Genomic DNA, 22,496 nt, shown 5'->3' with positions numbered 1-22,496 from the left:
GGAGGTGGTTGTGGGAGGCAATGGAAGAGAGGGGGTAGAGAGAGGCCTGATCGAGAGGGTAAGGGAGGTATATTAGGAGACGAAAGATAGGGTAAGAGTAGGGGAGGGAATCTCTGGGGGTTTCTGGATAGATAGGTGGTTGAGGCAAAGAGGCCCGCTTACCCAACGCTTTTTGCAATTTTAATGGCGGATATGAAAAAAAGTAAGCTAGCAGCCAGAGTGGTAGGAGGATTTAGGGTAGGAGGAGTTAGGATATGATCACTCGCATACGCAGATGACATAGTGGTGATAGCAAAGAGCGAAGAGGCTTTGAAGGAGACGTTGAGGTATTTGGAAAGAAACTGGTTTGATTTAAATGCGGACAAGTCGGAAGTTATGGTGTTCAGGAGTAGAAAAAAGTAGTAAAGAAGAGTAGTAAAAGCGGTACAGAAGGTGTAAGAGTTTGTGCACCTTGGCTTCTAAGGTGAATGAAATTGTTTGATTCTCTAGTGATGAGTGTCTTATTTTGCGGAGTGAAGGTGTGGGGGTGAAAGTTTAATGAGGTGGCAAAACGGATACAGGAGAGGTAGTTAAAGTGGACACTGGGGTTGGCAAGGAATGCGCCGAACTATTTTGTCAGGAGGGAGACATACAAAGAACGAGTTTAGGTATTATAACGGGGAGTCGAGCGTGTAAATATAAGAAGAAATTTTTGTAAGAGGGAGAAAGTACGTTGGTCAGGGAGTGTTAGTGGGAGAAGGAGAAAAGCCTTAGGTGTGCGAAGATGAAGATGGAAAGGGAAAGTTATTTTAAAAGGAATGGATTGCAGATGGATAAAGTGAGAAGGATGCACGAGGAAGGAAGGTAAATAAGTTGGCTCAAAAGAATGGCATGTAGAAAGAAAAGGCAGAAGGAGAGCAGAGAAAAAGAGAGTAAAGTTTTAACGGGAACTATGTGTGGATTATTCCAAGGGAGAGCGCGCAATATTTGTTTGAGAAAGGAGAGCAAGAAAGTCAGGAACTTATAGCGATAATGAGATGAGGTTGCATGAAGGGTTTTAATAAGTTCTGGCTTTCCCCTTCAAAGCCTCTTCGCTATTTGCTATCACCACTATGTCATCTGCATATGCGAGTGACCATATCCTAACTCCTCCTACCCTAACTCCTCCTACCACTCTGGCTGATAGCTTACTTTTTTTTATATCCGCCATTTAAATTGCAAAAAGCGTTGGGTAAGCGGGCCCCCTTGCCTCAACCACCTATCTATCCAGAAACCTCCAGAGATTCCCTCCCCTACTCTTACCCTATCTTTCGTCTCCTATTATAACTCCCTTACCCTCTCGATCAGGCCACTCTCTACCCCCTCTCTTCCATTGCCTCCCACAACCTCTTCCTATCCACTGAAGGGAACGCGCCTTTTAGATCTACAGAAAACGCGTAGACTTTGGCACCCTTTTTGATTAGTTCTCTATCTAGCACGTGCTGCAAGACGTAAATATTGTCAATAGTACTCCTTCTCTCCCAAAAGTCCGCCTGCGTCTCCGATAATATTCCTTCCGCAGCCTATCTGCCAACACCATCACGTATCTTTTGTACGTTTTATACATTAGCGTAATTCCTCTATAGTTTTCCTGCCTCTCCCAATTCCCTTTTTTATACAGTGAGACGATCAAACCCTCCCTCCACCCTCTTGGGAATCCCTCCCCCTCCATACTTTTTACACTACCCTGTTCAGCCTCTCCCTCACATCTTGTGTGCCAAACAGCCATGCTTCGTTCTCTACCCCGTCCATCCCTGCTGCCTTAGATTTTTTCAACTTCCTTACCTCCTTATCTATCTTCTCGTCATTCAGCAGCTCTCCATCTACCTCCCTCGTTCTTCTAATCCCATCACCTCTCTTCCATGTATCTGATCTCTGAAATGAATATTTAAAACATTTCCTCCATTCGTCACTCCCTATCTTCTCACTTATCCCCGCCCTACGTTGCCTAAACCTATTAATTATCTTCCACACGTCCACTTCTATCTCAACACTTCTCAACTCCTCCTTCAGCTCTTTTTCCTTTTCCTGTTCTTTCTTCTTATACATTACCCTAAACACTTTCTTCATTTCTACGTACTCCTCGCTTTTCGCGGTTTCTTCCTTCCACTTGCTGTACTTCTTTTTCACTCTCTCTTCATAAATTTATATTCATTATACCAACACGGCTTCACCATTCCTTTCTTCTTCTTCTTAAATACCTTCTTTTGCACACGCCCTTTCACTTTCTCTTTCTGATCGTCCGATATCTCGTCCACCGACTCCCCCTCAGAGCTTGCGTTGCCCAACTGCTCCTGATACTTCCCTATTGCCTCTCTCAACCACGATACCCTCTCCCCTAACGGTTCTTCTTTCCAACCATGCCTTCCGCCACCCTCCCGCTTTATCCACAAACTTAATGGCTGATGGTCTGATTGCGACCCACCTTCAACTGCGAATTTCTCTATCTCCTCCCACCCTTGAATATTCATGATTACATAGTCTATCACCGATACCCCCATCTTACTCACATAAGTGTATTCTTCCTCTTCGTCACCTGTTACCATATCATTCACCACCGCCCAGCCTCTGTCCTCCATCCAGTCTCTTAGAAACTCCCCTCTTTATTTATTATCTTATCCTCCGATTTCCTTTCATCTCCCTTTCCTAATTAGTCTTCCACCCTTTCCTTAACCCTTTTCATCCCGTTCTTATTGTACACAGTCAAACACGTATACGTTACCCCTCTTATCTTTACTGCCCTCATTTTCACGCCCTCTCCCTGTCCATGAATTTCTTCCTTTAATCCATCCCTGACCCTGTTGGCAACTTTGGGTTCTACTCTATCCCATTCATTTCCCTCTACCCACGTCTCTGCCAGTCCAATCACATCAAATTTCTGAATATAACTCCAGAAATCCTCATCTTTCTTCTTTCCCCCTGCTACGCTCCAGTACAGCACCTTTAACACTCCTACCCCCTACTTCCGGCGAAACAAATTTCCCTGAAATTCACCTACTTCTCATCCCAAACCCACATTTTCTTATCTATTTTTATTTTCCGATATCCTACCTTCGCCGCTCTCCCTTCACTCCTGTCCTCCCTAGCCCTGTCATTTAGCTTTCTGTATACATATTTTTCCTTCCTCGTAAAATCTTGATCGACGAAAACCTTTTTATCCTTTATTCTATTTTTGTTACGCATTAGCCCCAATTTTTCTTCCCAGCTCTCCAATTCCACCATCGCCACTTCATTCTCCTTTCTCCTCTCCATCCTAACTTTCCTTACCTTGCCTTTAATCCACTCTATGCTATGTAACAGCGCTTCCACCCCCTCCCTTTCTTTCCCGTTCTGTAGCTTCCATCCTTTTATTATAATATTAATTTTCCTATCTGCCTTCTCTCTTCTCTCCATCAACTCTACTGCCCTTATCCTTTCCCTATCCACTCTTTCCTCTTTTTCATTCCTACGCCCTCCAACTTTTTCTTTTATCATATTCTCCACCCTCTCCCAAATACCTTGCTTCTCGCCCTCCCCCCTGTCAACTGCTTCCATTTCCGACCTTCCCTCCATCTGCTGAAACCTTTTTTCCGTCTTTTTCTTCGACACCCCAATTTGTTCTTCTATCTGCTTCATTTTATCTTCATTTTCCTTTCTTACCGACACCACCTCACTCGGAAATCCTTGTTTTATCCCCCTCAGCTCTTTTACCTCCTTTTCCCATCTCTTATATCTTATCGTAAGGTCCTCCCTCATACTTCCCATCTGCTCCATAGCATCGCCTTACGTCCTCCCTCGACCCTCGCACCTCGCTTATCAGCACCCCGAGAGCCTGCTTCTCCGCCTGTCCCTCCATTTTTAGGGCGGGGGAAATTCACTCCACGTCTAATGCACTACCAGCACTGCCAGTACTCTCGTTGACTACCTCCCGCTCTTCAGTCGGTAACTGTGAGCTAACCATGAAAAAAGTACGTACTGCAGCCAACAGATGTCTTTTAAGGCGGCTGTCGCTCATGGATATAAATTTTCCCTTTCTTTCCACTATTTCACCCCTCACAGGCCCTGAAGACACCCTTTTTCTCTCCCCTAAAATCAACAAGACACTACGAGAACCACACAACTACAATTCAAATTAATTGATAACCCCCCCCCACCCCCTTATTTTACGCGTCACAACCCTACTTACCACCTAGACTTCCACCCTCAAACTCCACTCATACTTTCCATACAAACTCCGTAAAAACTTCTCACCGCCTGTCATTGTACACTTTCTCAATACCGCCACAAACATGCAAGTCTCAAAATTTCTTTTAGAATAAAAAATCACTTTAAACTGTCTTAGGAGGCATACAATTTTTTATATTATCTTGAAACCTTTCAACCTTAATTATCCAAAATAAAAAATAATTATCAATTTCCCTACAATTCTTAAGTTTAAAATTAGGTTTATTTGAACAATTCAGGGCTTATCACGCCCTGATTACGATTCATAATCCCCGAAGGATACTTTATAAAAAAAATGCAATAATTTTTAAACAAATAGTTGAATTTTTTAAATAAAAATATAACTAATGGCTATATTAAATTTATAATTAAAATATATATATATCGGTCTCCACGATAAAATCAGCAGGTTATATCTAACAGAAAGTTAAAACCATGCGATAATTATAAAAAAACACCGCAGATACAGGGAAAATACGCCACAAACTGGTAAACACACGAGCGCGGTAGTGTCCTGAGTGGATTTAGCTGAAACTTAATAATTTTTAAGGTTATACGATGTCAACATAGAAATCACGGTTCAGAACATGGTCTGTCATATTTTCGCCTACACCGTTGACTCATATAGCGCGCTTCTCAAAACGATCAAACGCTAAGCGCTCAAGATTTTAACTTGACTAATTCATCACTTTTTTAAAGGCAGAAATGGTACCCAAAGTAACATTAGTAACTAGTGCGTACATTCCGATAATTACATTGTACTGTTCTCAAGAGTGCCGAAAGCTAAGCGTTCATGATCAGTGAATAGTACGAATTAAAATAGATTTAGTTACAAAAGCGATGTCAACATAGAAATCACGGTTCAGATCGTGGTCTGTCATATTTTCGCCTACACCATTGACTCATATAGCGCGCTGCTCAAAACTTTCAAATGCTAAGCGCCCAAGAGTCAAGTTCAAATCTTCTGCGCTTAGCGTTTGTCCGTTCTGAGAAGCGCGCTATATGAGTCAACGGTGTTGACTCATATATTGTCATTGGTTTGGCTAAACATATTACTGAACACTTCTTGATGCGTGTTTCGTATACACACATCGCTTGTGTCGCTTAAGTTACAAGGATTGGTTCTATTCGCTGATCATGGGCGCTTAGCATTCGGCTGTCTGGCGAAGGGTACACTGTTATTATCGATGTGCGCACTAGTTACTAATGTTACTTTGGATACCATTTCTGCCTTTAAAGAAGTGATTAATTAGTCAAGTTAAAATCTTGGGCGCTTAGCGTTTGATCGTTTTAAGAAGCGCGCTATCTGAGTCAACGGTGTAGGCGAAAATATGACAGACCAAGATCTGAACCGTGATTTCTATGTTGACATCGCTTTTGTAACAAAATCTGTTGTAATTCGTTTTATTCACTGACCTTGAGCGCTTAGCGCCGCATAGCGCTAAAACTGTCAATTTTTTTGGATTTTTTTTTTACGGATATTTCATCCGGAACTTATAACCTTAAAAATTATAAAGTTTCAGCTAAACCCACCGAAAGCCATTTTCCCATACATTTAGTGCGGGGTCCTTTCTCGAAGGAGTACTAAAATTATTAAAACTGATTAGAAATCAATTAAAAATTATGCGTTAATCAAAATAATAAAAAAATTTAATGAGAAAATCTGAGCTGAAATCCAATAAATCTCATGTAATCTTGTGTAATATATTGCGATATTAAAAAGGACCCCGCACAATTCACATTAAAATTGCTGAAATTGCAATATAATATAGTTCAAAGCCTTCTGATAAAAAAATCCTAATGGGCACTAGTCGCAAAAATCTAAATTTTTCGAGATAGGTGAGGCTGATCGCGAAAAATATGACCACAAAAGAATCTAATATCCCACTTGAAACTTGAAGATGAGATGCAGATTTTTCAATAAGCTGTGATCAGCGCAATCACTGACAATACTAGAAACAGTGGTAAGACTAGTCCAGCTAATAAGAGCAACAAAATGGCGCTGCCCTGGTAATAATAGGCGAAAGCACGGCGCTGTCCTGGCAACGTAAATACTAATCGAAATATAAAAGGTGGTACACAGTTCAGTCAATGAATACAAGACTGTAAATCAGTCCAATTATCAAAGGAAAAGCCAGTCCAACTACTAAAGGCAATATAATGAGACAGCGCTGGCAATGTGAAGATTTTTCAAAATAATCAAGGACAAAGACATTCTGCACTATCAAAGAGATTTTGTAGTCCCGATCATTAAGACAACTCTAAAGGTCAGTCCAACCAACAAAGACAAGACATGTTATTAGTCCAGTCAGTTAAGACAAGACTATAAATCAGTCTAACCAACAAATGCAAGACATGTTATTAGTCAAGTCAGTTAATACTAGACTATAAATCAGTCCAAAACACAAAGACATAACATGTTATTAGTCCAGTCAGTTAAGACAAGACTATAAATTAGTCCAAACAAAAAAGGCAAGACATGTTATTAGTTCAGTCGGTTAAGGCAAGCTTGTCTACGTTGAGCTTTTTATGCAAGTAGGCTTCGCTAATGGCTTGTTAATGTCTGTGACCTGCATCAATGACATTTTCAAGCAATGCTGTCGTATGATATTTGATCCGCTGTGATTCTCTTGCCTGTTGAAGTCTTCTTCAATGTATGCTATCCACAATTGGTATATGGTAAGATTTTTGAATCGGGAATAGATGCGCACTTTAATGAGTCCACGTTCATCTAATAGTTCGTCTATATGATACTGTTCAGCCTGTTCTCTTTGAAGTTTGTCTTATATGTAAGCAGGTGCAAGCTTTAATTGATATAATCCCAATGTAATGTCCATCAAATAATTGAATTTGATTCTTGGAAAGTAGGGCACATGATTTTATTTAATTGAACCCACCGTGCGTTTCTCGTGTGAAGGTTGTCTATTTCAACTCTAGCTTGAATAACATTAGGTGTACGAGACTTTTCTAACATTCTTTCCGCTTCTTCAGCAGTTGCTCATTCCATAGCGATTGGCTCTGGATATTTATTGAGAATCGCACCGGCAATTCGGTAAAAGTCTCCGATGTTGATGGAATGATTCATGGAAACAGTTCCCTCAAATAATTTAAAAACGGATTTTATATGACCATTGCCCGCATCTATTAGCCACTTTGTCTTTGTAATTATAAAAGTTTGTAATACAGATAAAACATCTCTGTGGCCATGATTTACTATGAATATGTCCCCTTTCTGAAACCATCTCGAAGACCTGCAGCGTCCATTTGAAATTCGTTTTCAAGCATTGATGCATCATTATTCCTAGATTCCAAAAAATAAGGGCAATGTATATCTAGTATGTATCCATATGGAGCTACAACAAGGGCTGTATTACTATCTTGTAATTGCGTTTAATCAAATATTGTGAGGAACAAAACGTAACACCAGTTATCTTCGCGCGGCAGTAATAGTCAGACGAACAGCTTGCCTACTGCTAAATTCAAAAATGACTTTTAAAAAATCATTCGAAAAGTTTTGACGCATTTTACATCAAAAAGTTAGGAGATCATTTTTTCTCACATAATGAACGTTACCAGCAGGTTCAGGTACAGGATCACAATATGTGTAGAACTCTCTAAACTGATCACGTGTTATTGGACTTATGGCTCTGAATTCGTCTTCTGAAAAGCTTTCTTCATTGTCAAAATCAGGCTCATCAATTCTGGCTGATTGACGTAAAGTCTGCAAAAAATTCTGCAGTTCTGTGCCGAATAAACGATAATGCCTATTTACAGATTGTAAACCGTCCAATAAAATATGCGGTATAAAACCTTTAGTGTCTAAATGCTGAAAACAGCAGCGAGCTGATTCGGGGACGTAGATATTTTGTATGATAAAAATATTAACCCGGCACTCGATGAAAGTCTTACAAAATCTTCTAACCAATTGCAAAATATTCAAGAACCATGCCTCTTGAGTGTGATTACATTTAGTCTTAAACATTCTTCATTCTGTTCTACTTCACGTATTTCCGCGTTAATACTTTGATTGCAATTTACACATATACGAGTATTATCTTGTATCTCTTGAGGAGGATGATTGAGATTACCACGAAGAAGAATTGCGATCTGACACTTTTGCGCATCCAGTTTTTTAGAAATACGCACCATTGCGCGAGGTTCTAATCGAACATCACATGCATAACATTGTATTATATTTCGTCCGGCCATGATAGTTTTAATTCGGCAAGTATTATGCAAACGTATTATGTAAACATAAAAACTTACGTGTACATTCACAGTTTAACATATGCGATGTAGACAACTGCATGAAATTCAGAAACAAATGACAATATGCCTGATCATCTTATATTTCGCAACTGCATCAAATTCAGAAACAAATGGCAATGGGAGTAAGCACCTTATGTTTAAGAACTGCATGAAATTCAGAAACGAATGACATTATGAGTGATCGTTTTATATCTTACAACTACATGAAATACAGAAACAAATGACAATGCGAGTGAGCGTGTTATGACTAATAACATGTCTTTCCATTGTTATTTGGACTAATCTATAGTCTTGTCTTAACTGGCTGGACTAATAAAATGTCTTGTCTTTGTTGGTTGGATTGATTTATAGTCTTGTCTTAACCGAATGCACTAATAACATGTCTTACCTTTGTTGGTTGGACTGACCTATAGTCTTGTTTTAACTAACTGGACTAATAGCATGTGTTGCCTTTGTTGGTTGAACTGACCTATAGTCTTGTCTAATTTTTTGTGGACTACAAAATATCTTTGTTAGTCTAGAATGTCTTTTGCCTTGATTATTTTAAAAAATCTTCACATTGCTAGCGCAGTCCCATTACATTGCCTTTAGTAGCTAGACTGGCTTTTATTTTGATAATTGGACTGATCAACTATCTTGTATTCATTGCCTATTATTACCAGGACAGCGCCATTTTGTTGCCCTTATTAGCTGGACTGGTCTAACCAGTGTTTCTAGTATTGTCAGCGATTGTACTGATCACAGTATATTGAGAAATCTGCACCTTATCTTCAAGTTTCAAACTGGACATTACATTCTCTTATGTTCATATTTTTCGCCTTCAGCCCCACCTATCTCGAAAACTTTTGATTTTTTGAACTAGTACCAATCAGGATTTTTTGATCAGAAGGCTTTAAACTATATCATATTGGAATTTCAGCCAATTTGACCGGGGCCAGATTTTAATGTAAATTGTGCGGGATCCTTTCTTTTAAACTCAATTTTGAATGGATCGAATTGGAATTAAATTAAATGCAATAATTATGATACTTTTAGAAAGTGCATCAGTTTGGAAAGTAACTGTAGCGAGATCTATTCTGCCTGGGTAAAGTATAGATTGTGCTCCTACTTCCCTGAACATCTTTTACATTATCGCGAATCAAACAAAGACGCCCTTTTCTACCCTGGGTCTGTAACGAACATTCTTGCCGCAGCACCGGTACTAATCTATTCATTTGGAGTGATTCCATGGACGAAGAACGAGCTCAAATTCCTTGATATCGATTTTCATACATCTGCTCCGAGTTCATTAATGTTGTTGTTTTCATGTATTGAAGAGAAATGATTTTATTTTTTAGGTAAGGGGTATCAACGCTATGAAGGTAGGAAGGGTATGAGTCAATTCTTGATTCGCTGTCCTAATACAAAAAGGTAACCAATTACTGAATTTAAACTCCTGACATAGATACATTGTATATATCTGGGGATGATATCCCCAGAAAAAGGTGGTATGGATCTGATTAACACCACACAAAAATAAATATAGCACGAATCTGTCAAGCTAATGATTTTGCCGATTTGCCCTACAATTATTGGTAATATTGAAAAATTATCGAATTTATGTAGTCGAAGGTAAATAAATATTTCGTGCGTTTCATTTTTAAATTAATAGAATTAATAAAAGATTGTCATTATTTTATTCTAGAAAATTTCCTTTTTAATACAGTAAGATTGGAGAGAGCTTTATATCATTCGATAGTTTCAGAAAAGGCCCCGCACGTTTCGCATGAAAATTGAAAGTTTTACACAAATATAACATTCATCAAATAAAGGCATGGAGGAATGTAAATTACTATATTTTTACATTCACTCTCGATGATATAGCTTCAATTTTTTCTTTCACACCAAATTCACATACTAGATTTTCCCGAATATCTAATTTCAATAAATTGTGCCGTTTCACTAAATCTAAAACTTCCTTTATACTAGATATTCCATTATTTCTGAGCGACAATACTTGAAGTTTATGCAAGGTAGGAAACTTGGATATTGATTTAATATTATTACTTGACAAAGACAGCCTTGTACATTCGCGGAAAGCATACAGTCTATGCAGGGAATTTCCCAAATTATTAGCTCCTAAATTTATTTCTTCCAAGAAAGCAAAGTAATTTTCGTTACATAAGGTTGTAAGTCCAAGGCCCGAAAGATCTGCTCGATTTCTTCTCTGATCTTCGTTGTCTTCCTGCCACATATTATGCAGATAGGAGTCTATTAAACACTCACTCCCTGTAAAATACAACAGAAATGCCTATATAGTTCGATAATTCTGGATTGGTTTTCAAAAATCATTGAATTATATTTTTTATTTAATTTTAATTTATAAATTTGATCAAAATTTCATTCTTATTCCGAATTTTATTACAGAGTCTCTTTCCAAGATCCACTACGCGAAAGACTTCCGTTTCCGGCGTGAAAGTGTAAGGTAGTGGTAATTGTTGATGCTGAGTGTTTCTGATATTTATGGTGAAATCTGAAGTGAGTAAATTGTAGAAGCATGTATAAGGATGTGGATGTGAGAGATTAATTTAGAGATTGCGAGATTGAAAAGGGCATTTAGATATTTTTGAGGATTGAGAGAAATTTATGTGGAAGTTGAGGTTAGGTTGTTTGGAGACTTGTGACAGGATGGGAGCACTGGGTTGATCGGGTGAGCAGAAGCAAGGTTGGGTAGCGATGGGGAAAGGCGAGACATGTACCAGACCGAGACGATAGAGACAGGGAAGGATAGAATGCTGGAGCGGTTGAATTGGATTTATGGCTAGCGGAGCGAGTAGCATCGCGAAAAAACAGATTTGGAGCTTGAAATATCAAGAAATGTTTAGATCGCTGCCGGAAAAGAAGAATTTGGTAGAGAATGATGATAATAGTAAGGGGGCTGAAGGAAGCCAAGATGCAATTAGAGTTCCAATGAAAGAGGAAAGACTAAAGCCATTGGAAAAAAATAGGGAAGCAGGAAGATAATAATAAAAAGGTAGAGGATATGCAAGGTAGGATAAAGAAACTAGAAAGCTCGAATCGGGATTTTGATGGGGGCGAGAGTGGAAATACGGAGAAGGAAATACTGAGGAAAATATAACAAAGAATAGAAAGAAAAGAGAGGGAAGAAAGAAAAAGAAACATAGTGATAAAGGGTATAAGATTAGAGGAGAAGGAGCTGAAGAAAGGAGTGGAAGAAGTACTAAAAAGAATTGATGCGAAGGTAAAGATAGAGGAAGTGAGAAGTGTAGGAAGGGAAGAACGAATAAGGAAGATAATGGCACTGGCGAGACTAAAGAAATAAGAACATAAGAGGGAAGTGATGATAAAGAAGAAGATGTTATATGGAAGCTCGGAGAGAATAGAGTATGATTTGACATGGGTAGAAAGAAAAATGCAGTATAAGCTAAGGAAAATAGCGGAAGAGGAACGAAGAAAGGAAAGAAGAACATGGGTTTAATATGTGAGAATACAGATAGACAAAGTATGGTGGGATTGGGATAAAGAAAGGGAACAGATAGTAAAAAATGAGGTACAGGGAAACTAGGAGAATAAGGAACGGGGGATAGGAAAATAAGAAATATTCAGAGGAAAAAATAGACGAGAAACAAAATTAGGAAGAATGGAAGATATGTTACTGGAGTATAGTAGTATTGGAAAGAAAGGATAGGAAGTTTATGAGAACTTTGGCTCAATGGGATGTAGTCATAATAATAGAGACGTGGCTAGATGAAAAGAGATGGGAAAGAGTAACGGTAAGGTTACCAAGAGGTTATATATGGTAAGAGGAAAATGCAAAACGGAAGAATAAGAATAGCAGAGCAATGGGAGGAACGGCGATAGGAGTAAGGAATGAATGTATAAAGGGGAAAGATAAGAAAGAGAGGAAAGAACAAAAAGAAGGATAAATAGTAAAAAAGGTAAAGATGGGAGGAGAGAAGTGAAAGTCAGGGGGGGGGGTATGTGAACAGTGATATGCAGAAGAAAGCAGAGGAGATGAGAGAAATGATTAAAGAAAATAAAGAAGATATTAGGCTGATAATAGGTGGGGATTTTAATGCGAAAACAGGAGACAGAGGAGGAAGGGAATGGGGAGAAGAGATAGGAAGAAAATCCAAAGATAAGGTACTAAATGGGGAGGTTTATCTTAAACGGAAATATGGAGGGAGATGAGGAAGGAGAATATACGTGCTCTGGAGGTGAAAGGAGAACGGTAATTGAATAATTGAATATGTGATAGTGGATGATAAGATAATAGAGAAGGCCAAGAAAATACAGGTAGGTGATTATATTGATTCAGATGACTTTCCCTTATTATAGCGACATTAGAGGGACAAAAAAGTAATAACATAATGAATAAAAGGGGGCAAAGGTAAAAGGTGTAGGAAAAAGGGATTGGTTATGGGAAGGAAAAAAACAGTTTAGATAAAACGTTAGAAATATCAAAATGGGAGAGGGAAATGTGGAGGAGATGGACAAAATGATAGCAGAAATAAAAAGAGCATTAGAGTTCACAAAAAAAATGAAGTTGGTAAAGTGGGGAACAGAGATGGATGGGATGAGGACTGTAAAGAGAAAAAAAGGAGGTCAGAAAGGTATTAAGAGAGTGGAGAAAAGAAAAAAGTAATGGGTAAGAATAAAGAAAAAAAAGAGTATACTGAGTTGTGTGATCAAAAGAAAGGGGAAGATAATAAAAGGTTTGAGGAAGAGGCGGAGAAGGCTAGGACGGAAGAAAAGATATGGAAGGCAGTAAATAAAGAAAGAAAAAGAGTGAACCAAGATATCGAAATGGTTGAATGGAAGAAATATTTTTTGGAATTGCTAGGAGGAGTAGAGCGAAAAATTAGAAAGAAAGTAAAATATGGTAGAGAAAGAGATGAGGAAGAGGACATAACAAGCGAAGAGGTAGTTAAGGTTTTAGGAATAATGAAAGATGGAAAGGCATCTTGTATAGATGAGATTCCAAATGAAGTATGGAAATATGGAGGGAAGGAACTAGAGGAATGGGCGTGGATAATGTGTAATCGAGTATGGAGAGGAAAGGGGTAGCCAGAGTTATGGAAAGAAGGAGCAGTCATACCAATAGTAAAGAAAAGCAGAGAGGAGGTTAAATATTGTAGGGGTATGACGCTAATGCCAACACTGTATAAGGTTATGTAACTGTTTTGTCGGAGAGATTGAAGATTGAAGTCGAGGAAAAAAAGATAGAGGTACCGAATCAGACAGGGTTTCGAAAAGGAATGGGGGTAATGGACATCATATATATTCTGAACTATCTAGTAAATAAGAAGATTAAAAGGGAAAAAGGGGCAATGATAAAAATGTTCGTGGACTTAAAAACGGCATTTGACTCATTAGACCGAGGCGAAATAGAAAATGTTATCGTAAAGAAATGGTTGGGGAGGAGTTAAGATATAAAAGAAAAAGATATATTCACTGGCATACACTAACGACATAGTGTTGATGGCCGAGGCTGATGAAGGGATGAAAGGTTTAATTACAGGATTAGAGAAATACTTGTATGGGAAAAGCTATATTTAAATGTAGAAAAGACAAAGATAATGAGGGTTAGAAAAGGAAGAGGAAGGAAGAATGAATGACGGGGAGATGGAAGGGAATAAAGTTAGAAGAAGAAAAGAGTTTAAATATTTGGATATATTGTGCAAACGAATGGAGATCAAAGAGCTCATATAAGAGAAAGGATAAAAAAGCAGCAGGGGTACTGAAACATATATGGGGAATAGGAAAAGAAGGTTAAGAAAATTGGAGTAGGAATGTTGATGAGAGAAGAAGCGCAAAGGGATAAGTTAAGTATTATAGCGGGAAAGAGGGCATGGAAATTTGAGATGAAGCTGAGGAAAAGAAAGGGAGGGAAGTTAGCGAGAAAGTGTTATAATGGAGGTAGAAGAGAGGAGAGGGAGGGCGATCGAATTAATGAGATGGGAAGAAGAAAGGAGGGAGTTCTTAATGATATAGAAATAGAAGACGGGACGAGAATAGCAAGACTTAGATTGGAAAACGTGGTAAGGGAGGGTATGTATAAGAAAAAGAAGAGAACAGCAAGTGTAGAATATGTGAATGGAAGGAGAAAACAAGGGAGCACGTATGGGAAAGATGAAGGAGAGGAATGGAAGATAAAGGAAGCTGGCAAGAGAATGTAGTTAAGATTCTAGAAGAGGATGAATTAGGAGAAGAATGGATGCAGGAGTAGGAGGGTGCTAGAGGAGCGATTGAGAGAGAATGGACTGCATTGAAAAAAGGTAAATGGAGGTATAAAAAAGTGAAAGGAAAAGAAATGGAAGTCGCTTAGATTAAAAGCTCGTTTGCTAATGAGTCCTAAATTGCGGTATCACATGAAATAGAGATAAGGAACTAGATACAAGACTTTATGCAAATAGTTGCAAGTCATATAAACACGTAGAGGACACATTATGAAGAATCTGTGAAATTAAAAGATGATCAAACTTATTGCCCTTATTTTTTCAAATAATATAAAGAATAAAAATAAAAAGTAATAAAATTTGTCCTCTAAACTTTTGAATCCAGTCAACCTAAAATATTAGGCAAATGGCGAATTTCGTCAATTTCATGAGGGGCTCTATTATAAATATTAAGTTGAGAATGAAGTTCTTTCCTAAAAATATGAGTTTTTAAAAGCATGCAGTTCAGGGTACCTGCATTATTATAATATTAATTATTTTAATTATAAAGCGCTATATATCATAAAAAATATCTGCAAATATCAATGTCAATCTCCGAATAGTTGGCACAGCCTCGTTAATTGTTTTCTTTACCCTAGAAGAAGATATAAATAAATTAAAAATAGGTAAATTGAAATTTAGTTGTACAGAAAACCCTGGAATTTGAATGGAAGATCAGGACTTGGAAGGGGTCTCAAAAAAACCTAAAAGCCGGTTTTTATTTAAATAAACCGAAATTGACACAATTTCGTCGACATATTAGATCCGATATTTTAATTATTGAATTTCTAACTTTAAGTCAAACCCGACAAAGTCTTCAATTTGGGCATCATTTTCTTTAAATTTACGAAATTTTCTCACAATTAGCATTTTGTTGAAACAAAACAACTTAGTTCTCAGCAACGCTATCGGACAAGTTTTATTTTAGTTTCAAAAATTAAAAGAAAAAATCCCAACTTTTCGGAAATTCACCACTTCAATCATCAGGGGAGAACCGATAAAATAGGTATAGTCTAGAATAGTAAATATCGAATATGTAAAAAAGTTAAAATACTATAATAATATATAAATACTATAATAATATTATAAATAAAGAATTCGATGCAAAAAGTAACATTACTGTTCCATATTATGGTACAATTTCTGATAATATAAAAAGACTTCTGAAAACTTATAAAATCACCACAACTTTTCGCATAAATTCTAAACTGGATACAATGATTAAATTTGACAAAGACCAATTAGAAACCTTGAATAAAACTGACGTAGTCTACCGTTTTGAATTTAATTGTGGTAAATGTTATTTTGGACCAACAAAAAGACCCTTACACATTAGACGAAAAGAACATCAACATAGTGTTAGATTAAATTATGACAACATCTTAAATGATCTTTTGAATAACAATATCAATGATAATATTTCTCACTTTTTTCTTTGGGATGAGATTGAAATAATACATCAAGAGAGTAACCCTATAAAAAGAGCCTTTGCTGAAATGGTTTTTATTAAAAAAAACTAGAAAATTGCATCAACAAAATGACTAATTTCGACTACCTTAACGAACAATACCCAAAAATCTGTAAATTAAAATTTTTTAATTTTCAAATAGAATTTATCTTGCTAGTTCCTACATTCCTAATACTTACATCCCTCTATTTATATTCTTTTATAATTAGCGCCTTTTCTTCCGATTTATGGTATGATGGGTCAGTTTTCTTAATGACAGTCACTTTTGGAGTCATCCTTATGGGAGCAGGATGCTTTTCCATCCTGCTCTCAAAAAAATATCAACAGTTATTTTTAACTTTTTAACAGACCTAACCTAACCTTACTAAAAATTTGCCTTTTTTTTAACAATTTCACTATTTTAACTTTACAGAAGATTAATTTTAATTAGGAAATTTCCCGTTCACATCCACATATTAACAATAACTGATTAAATTACAACTATTTTGATTAAATCAAAAAAAGTGATGTCTTTACTAAACTAATTCGTAAGTACTTTCTATTGCTTAGTTACTAAGATTATTATGATATTTTAACTTTTTTACATATTCGATATTCACTATTCTAGACTATACCTATTTTATCGGTTCTCCCCTGATGATGGAAATGGTGAATTTCCGAAACGGACATTAAAGTTTAACTTATAGCATTTTCTTCATTGAAATATTAGCTCGTTTTGAGTAACGTAGATGTTTAAAAAAAAAGTAGCGAATTTCACACCTTTCGATTAACTCACGCCCAAACTTTTTATCACACATCTAGATTTTATCATTTTCTTTATAGGCACTATCGTTTCGCAGTAATTACATTTTCAGCAAAACCTAGTTGCAGAAAAACTAAGTGTAAAAACTACGAGTTCATCCTAGAGCGTAAAATACTACCGTTACTTTCACACCACCTGCTTTTTGATTCTATAAAATCACCTCTTTGAAGTAGTATCTATCTATGTTACAAGAGCGCAAAAGAGGCGATTGTCGACGAGTGCGAAAGTTTCATCTTGTGCGGCACGTTCAGCAATTCGATAAAATTACTATTTTACACTTTTTTTTGCACATTAGCGTTCATTGCGTTGATTCATGAAGTAGATGTTTCAAACTGGGTATCCACCAAGCCGTAGCTATTATAGAAAACTACTGTGCACTCCTCAAATATTAATTGTCAAGCAATCCATCTAGAACCCTTCAGAAAAACCCAAAATAAGAACGGATATAAATGTCCATCCCATATTCATATCTTAGATCGTAATTTTAGATAGGAATTCATGAAGGATTTCATATGGTTACCCATATAGGTGCCCCTTCATTTTACTGTAGAAGATTTTTTAGTAGGGATCACCGAGCATACACTGACCAATAATGAAACTAAACGTACATGATACCACAACACTATACTAAAAGACCTAAGATTAAATAGCATTCTTTAGACTATCCATTTTTATGTCCGTATATCTCTAAGCACGATAAAATTAACAAAATATGGGATCCAATCAGACCCTGATACAGTTTTTGGGGTCTTTAAAAAAAGAGCGAGTGTTTTAAGATGCCTTAACATTTTTTTTAATATATAGCCATAAACTGACGTTTAGTACCTATTAAAAGATATATTTGGCGTCTACGCAGTCCATTCAGCTTGCAATTTTTCAGAAAAGTAAACATCGCAGCAGATTATTAATTTTATTGAGGTTATGGTAGTTGTGATTCAAGCTTAACCAGTAGGTCCCCCCATCATGCACTTCGCTGCAGTACAGTCCTTGTATTTTGGAATAAAAAAAACCAGATAGCTCAATATATCATATTAGGCCTACTATTCTCATCAGATCACTTGACTGTATTATAAGAGTGCATACATGACTGAAGATACATACCGGGACAGCCGCATATGAAACGTTTCGCCCTCAACTTCCTACTCAAGAGAAAAAATTGCTAAGATATATTAGGCTGTAAAAAAATAAAACCTGGGATTTTCTTTCAAAATGTACTATATAAAATAAAAATTGGTGTGGTTGAGCCTCGATACCGTCCACACCGTTGCACAAAACAACTTAAAAATGTATACACATGTAGATTAGGCACTAGAGCTTGGGACATATGAAGTGGTACATTCGTAGTTTTTGACTAATCGGCAGCAAAGTTTGCATACATATTCTTTGGGCTCTCGGACAGGTCGTTAGAGTGTTATACATAAAATTCAAATTAGTGCCGTTGAGCCTCCATACCGTCCACACCGTTGCGTAGATCGACTTGAAAATTGAGACTCATGCAGCATTAGATTTTTCACACATATTCTTTGTGCTCCCGGTCAGGTCGTAAGAATATTGAATGATAATAGATTTAATGCTTTCACGATGTTTAATTTTGATAAAAAGAGATATTTCGGGTTTCACTCGTGTAAAAAACTACGAACTGTTTGCCGACGTTTCGTGAACATTGCAATTCACATCTTCAGGGCTGACCTGAAACTGAGGTATCAGGTCATGATGTTCTTAGGTATACTTTCTACTATGCCTGTGATTGGCCAGAGCGCCCCACCGTGGGAACTGGTCGAACTTGATTGGCCAATCAAGTCTTTTTTTTAAATCCGGGAGAACGGAAAGCCAAATCGGATTGGTATCATATCCATTGTCCCTATTGATGTTATTGGGGTTTTTCAAGATTTCGATTGCTTCTCTATGTTTTCTTAAAAATTTGTTACGTGTTTTTGCAATGACTGTTGTTTCATCAAATAAAATCTTTTGTCCTGTTTCGATATGATGTCCAGCTAGTGCTGATTGCATGAAATGTTTTAGCCTGACTTTACTTTCATGTTCCTTCATACGTTGGCTCACCGATCTCCCCGTTTCTCCAATATAGATTTTGCCACAAGAACAAGGGATTTTATATACTCCTGGATCACTGAGGGGTGCCTTTTTATCTTTAGGGTTATTTAGAAGTTGTGCTATTTTCGCAGGTGGTTTAAATATGGTTTGGATGTTGTGTTTGTTGAGAATTCTTCCTATAGTATTTGTTCTTTGACACCTTGGATGTAGGGTAGGGTGGTGGTCATTTTTCTTTCTCGTTCTTTCGTAGGTTATGTTGACTTGCATTTTTGAGTGTGTTTTCTTATTGCTTTATCAATTTGTTTGTGTAATCGTTCTGTATTAGGATTTGTTTAACGTTTTGTAATTCCTTCTGTAAGTTATCTTTGTCTGTTATGGAGACAGCTCTGTATACAAGGGAGTTGATGACCGGTTGTTTTGGAGATGGGTCATGGTGGGAGGAGGCATATAGGTATCTGCTTGTACGCGTAGGTTTTCTGTAAACTTCATGACCTAATGTGTTATCAGATTTTTTGTAAACTAACACGTCCAAGAAAGGCAATTTTCCGTTTTGTTCTATTTCCATGGTGACTCGATATTAGGATGTAATTAATTGATAAAATCGAAAAACTTATTTAGTTCATCTCGTTCATGTCGCCAGATGACAAATGTGTCACCAACGTAACGGAACCAGAATTCTGGTTTAAGTTTGGCTTGGTTGAAAATTTTAATTTCTAAATGTTCTATAAAGACATTGGCTATTACAGGTGAGATGGGGGATCCCATTGCTGCCCCTGAGGTTTGTTCGTAGAATTGGTTATTGAACGAGAAGTAAGTATCATTGAGACAGTGTTCTATCAAAAGTACAAGCTCGGAAGGGAACTTTGTAAAGGATTTAATAATATCAATTGTATCCAAGGTTGGTTCTTTCGTAAAAAGAGATACTATGTCGAAACTCACTGTCATGTCGTGGGGTTGAATGTGAATCTCTTGTATCTTTTTAATAAAGTCAAATGAGTTTTGGACGTGAGTGATGGAGTTTCCTGTAAAAGGATTTAGTTTCGCAGCGAGGAAACGTGCTATGTGGAATGTTGTGTGGAATGTTGAGTGGAATGTTTTCTTTGTGAATTTTTGGGAGACCGTAAAGTTTCGGAGAGATGGGATTAGTAGGTATTAAGTTAGATATTGTTTGGCTGTCAAGTTTAGAGTCTTTGAGAAGAGTTATTGTTTTACTGACTTTTGTTTTTCTGGGGTCCTTTTTAAGTTTTTTGTATGTATCCTCAGTTAGAAGGTCCATGATTTTGTTGTTATAGTCTTCTTTATTCATTATTACTGTTGTGCTGCCTTTGTCTGTGGGTAATATTATAATATCTTTATTTTGATTGAGTTCTTTAATTGCGGTTTTTTCCTTTTTTCTTAAGTTTGAGGAGGGACCTTGAGCTTGCCGTATAATGTTGGCCGTCCTGCGTCGTATGTCATTCGCTTTTTCGGGTGGAAGGGTATATATTGTGGATTCTAAATTGCTGATTATTTCTTCTTTTGAGATTTTCGTTGGAGCTAAGGCAAAATTATGTCCTTTAGATAAGGCTAAAATCATTTCATTGTTGAGAGGGTGGTCAGAGATGTTTTTTACTGTATTTGTTACTTGAGTTTGCTTTACTGGAAGTAATTTGTCAAATTTTGTTTTTTGTTTTTGGGTGGAAAGTTCTTTAATCCGATAAGATTGGTCAAACGATATGCGGTCCAATGTGGACCAAATGTCAACTCTCAGGGTATTTGATAGGAAAAGGTGAAGTTTTAATAGTTTTCTAGAGATATCGTGCAAAGAAATTTGTTATGATGTATTCTTTCTTTCACGAGAAGCAAACTGCAGAATCGATTTGGATTTAGATGTTCCCAAATTATTTTTCAGTTCTAAGAATTTCGGGACGATTTTGTTCTCACTGTACCGTTTTAATAAAGTTAAAGATGTTTTTTTTTTTTCTTTCACGATGATTCATTTTGATAAAAAGAGATATTTCGCGTTTCACTTGTGTAAAAAACTACGAATTGTTCGCCGACGTTTCGTGAACATTGCAGTTCACATCTTCAGGAATGACTTGAAACTGAGGTATCAGGTCATGATGTTCTTAGGTATACTTTCTACGATGCCTGTAATTGGCCAGAGCGCCCCACCGTGGGGACTGGTCGAACTTGAATGATGATAGAGTGTAGGTGGAGGGAGTACAGTTTTTGAAATATATAAAATAAAGTGTTCTAAAACGTATGATCTTTATAAGAATCCAGATTTTGATAATTAGCACCACATTTTTCACACATATTCTTTGGGCTTCCAGGCATGTCGTGAGAGTGTGGGGAGGGGGGATAGGAGAGATTAAGATGAGGAATGGGGGCAGAAACGTAGTTTTTCACAAATCGGCAGAAAATTTTGCACGTACGTTCTTTGGGCCTCAGATAGATCATAAGAGAATTTGGTGAAAATATAAAATGGGGGGGGGGGGGTCGCAGTTTTGAAAGGATCCCGCACTAAATGTATGGGAAAATGGCTTTTGATGGATTTAGCTGAAACTTTGTAATTTTTAAGGTTATAAGTGCCGGATGAAATATCCGTAAAAAAAAATACAAAAAAATGGACAGTTTTAGCGCTATGCGGCGCTAAGCGCTCAAGATCAGTGAATAAAACGAATTACAACAGATTTTGTTACAAAAGCGATGTCAACATAGAAATCACAGTTCAGATCGTGGTCTGTCATATTTTCGCCTACACCGTTGACTCGTTTAGCGCGCTTCTCAAAACGATCAAACGCTAAGCGCCTAAGATTTTAACTTGACTAATTAATCACTTCTTTAAAGGAAGAAATGGTACCCACAGTAACATTAGTAACTAGTGCGCACATCGATAATAATAGTGTATCCTTCGCCAGAGGGCCGAACGCTAAGTGCCCATGATCAGCGAATAGAACCAAACCTAGTAGCTTTAGCAAAACAAACGATGTCTGTATACGAAACACACATCAAGAAGTGGCCAGTAACATGTTTAACTAAATCAATGACAATATGAGTCAACACCGTTGACTCATATAGCGCGCTTCTCACAACGGGCAAACGCTAAGCGCAGAAGATTTAAACTTGATTAAACAATCACTTTTTCAAAGGCCTTTCACAAAATAAATGACAGACAAACATACCGTCGTCGATGGAAATAATGAGTGAAAGCTGCATGATGAACGACTGTCACTTTTTAAAGCAAAAAGCGAACGACTTTAGAATGTGCGACGAACTGAAAGTAGGCCTAATGACTTAAAAAAAGTTGAAACCTCGGCATTCACTTATTATTATATTAAACATATATAAACATATATATATATATATATAAACATATATATCCCTGTACCAAGGGTTTCTGCTGAATATGGTTACAAAAATAAATAGGCAGTCGCGGACAATTTTCCAGGGGTGGTCCCGAAGGAATTAACCCCCAAGCGGA

General features: G+C 37.1%; 1 protein-coding gene across 3 annotated transcripts in view; it reads right to left on the bottom strand.

The window, feature by feature from the left end:
- Window positions 1–10,147: 10,147 nt before the first annotated feature.
- LOC117179574 (geranylgeranyl transferase type-2 subunit alpha) overlaps window positions 10,148–22,496 on the bottom strand; it is a 156,922-nt gene continuing 144,573 nt past the window's right edge. For all 3 annotated transcript variants that reach the window (XM_033371509.1, XM_033371511.1, XM_033371512.1), the window contains one exon: window positions 10,148–10,758. In XM_033371509.1, the coding sequence (XP_033227400.1) occupies window positions 10,322–10,758 (437 nt within the window). In that variant the 3' untranslated portion in view covers window positions 10,148–10,321. The remainder of the gene's footprint in view (window positions 10,759–22,496) is intronic.

Source organism: Belonocnema kinseyi, chromosome 9, assembly GCF_010883055.1.
Source record: "Belonocnema kinseyi isolate 2016_QV_RU_SX_M_011 chromosome 9, B_treatae_v1, whole genome shotgun sequence".
In the NCBI taxonomy this organism is placed as follows: domain Eukaryota; kingdom Metazoa; phylum Arthropoda; class Insecta; order Hymenoptera; family Cynipidae; genus Belonocnema; species Belonocnema kinseyi.
The sequence above is the reverse complement of the archived record's forward strand: the minus strand, read 5'-3'. Positions and strand labels throughout refer to the sequence as shown.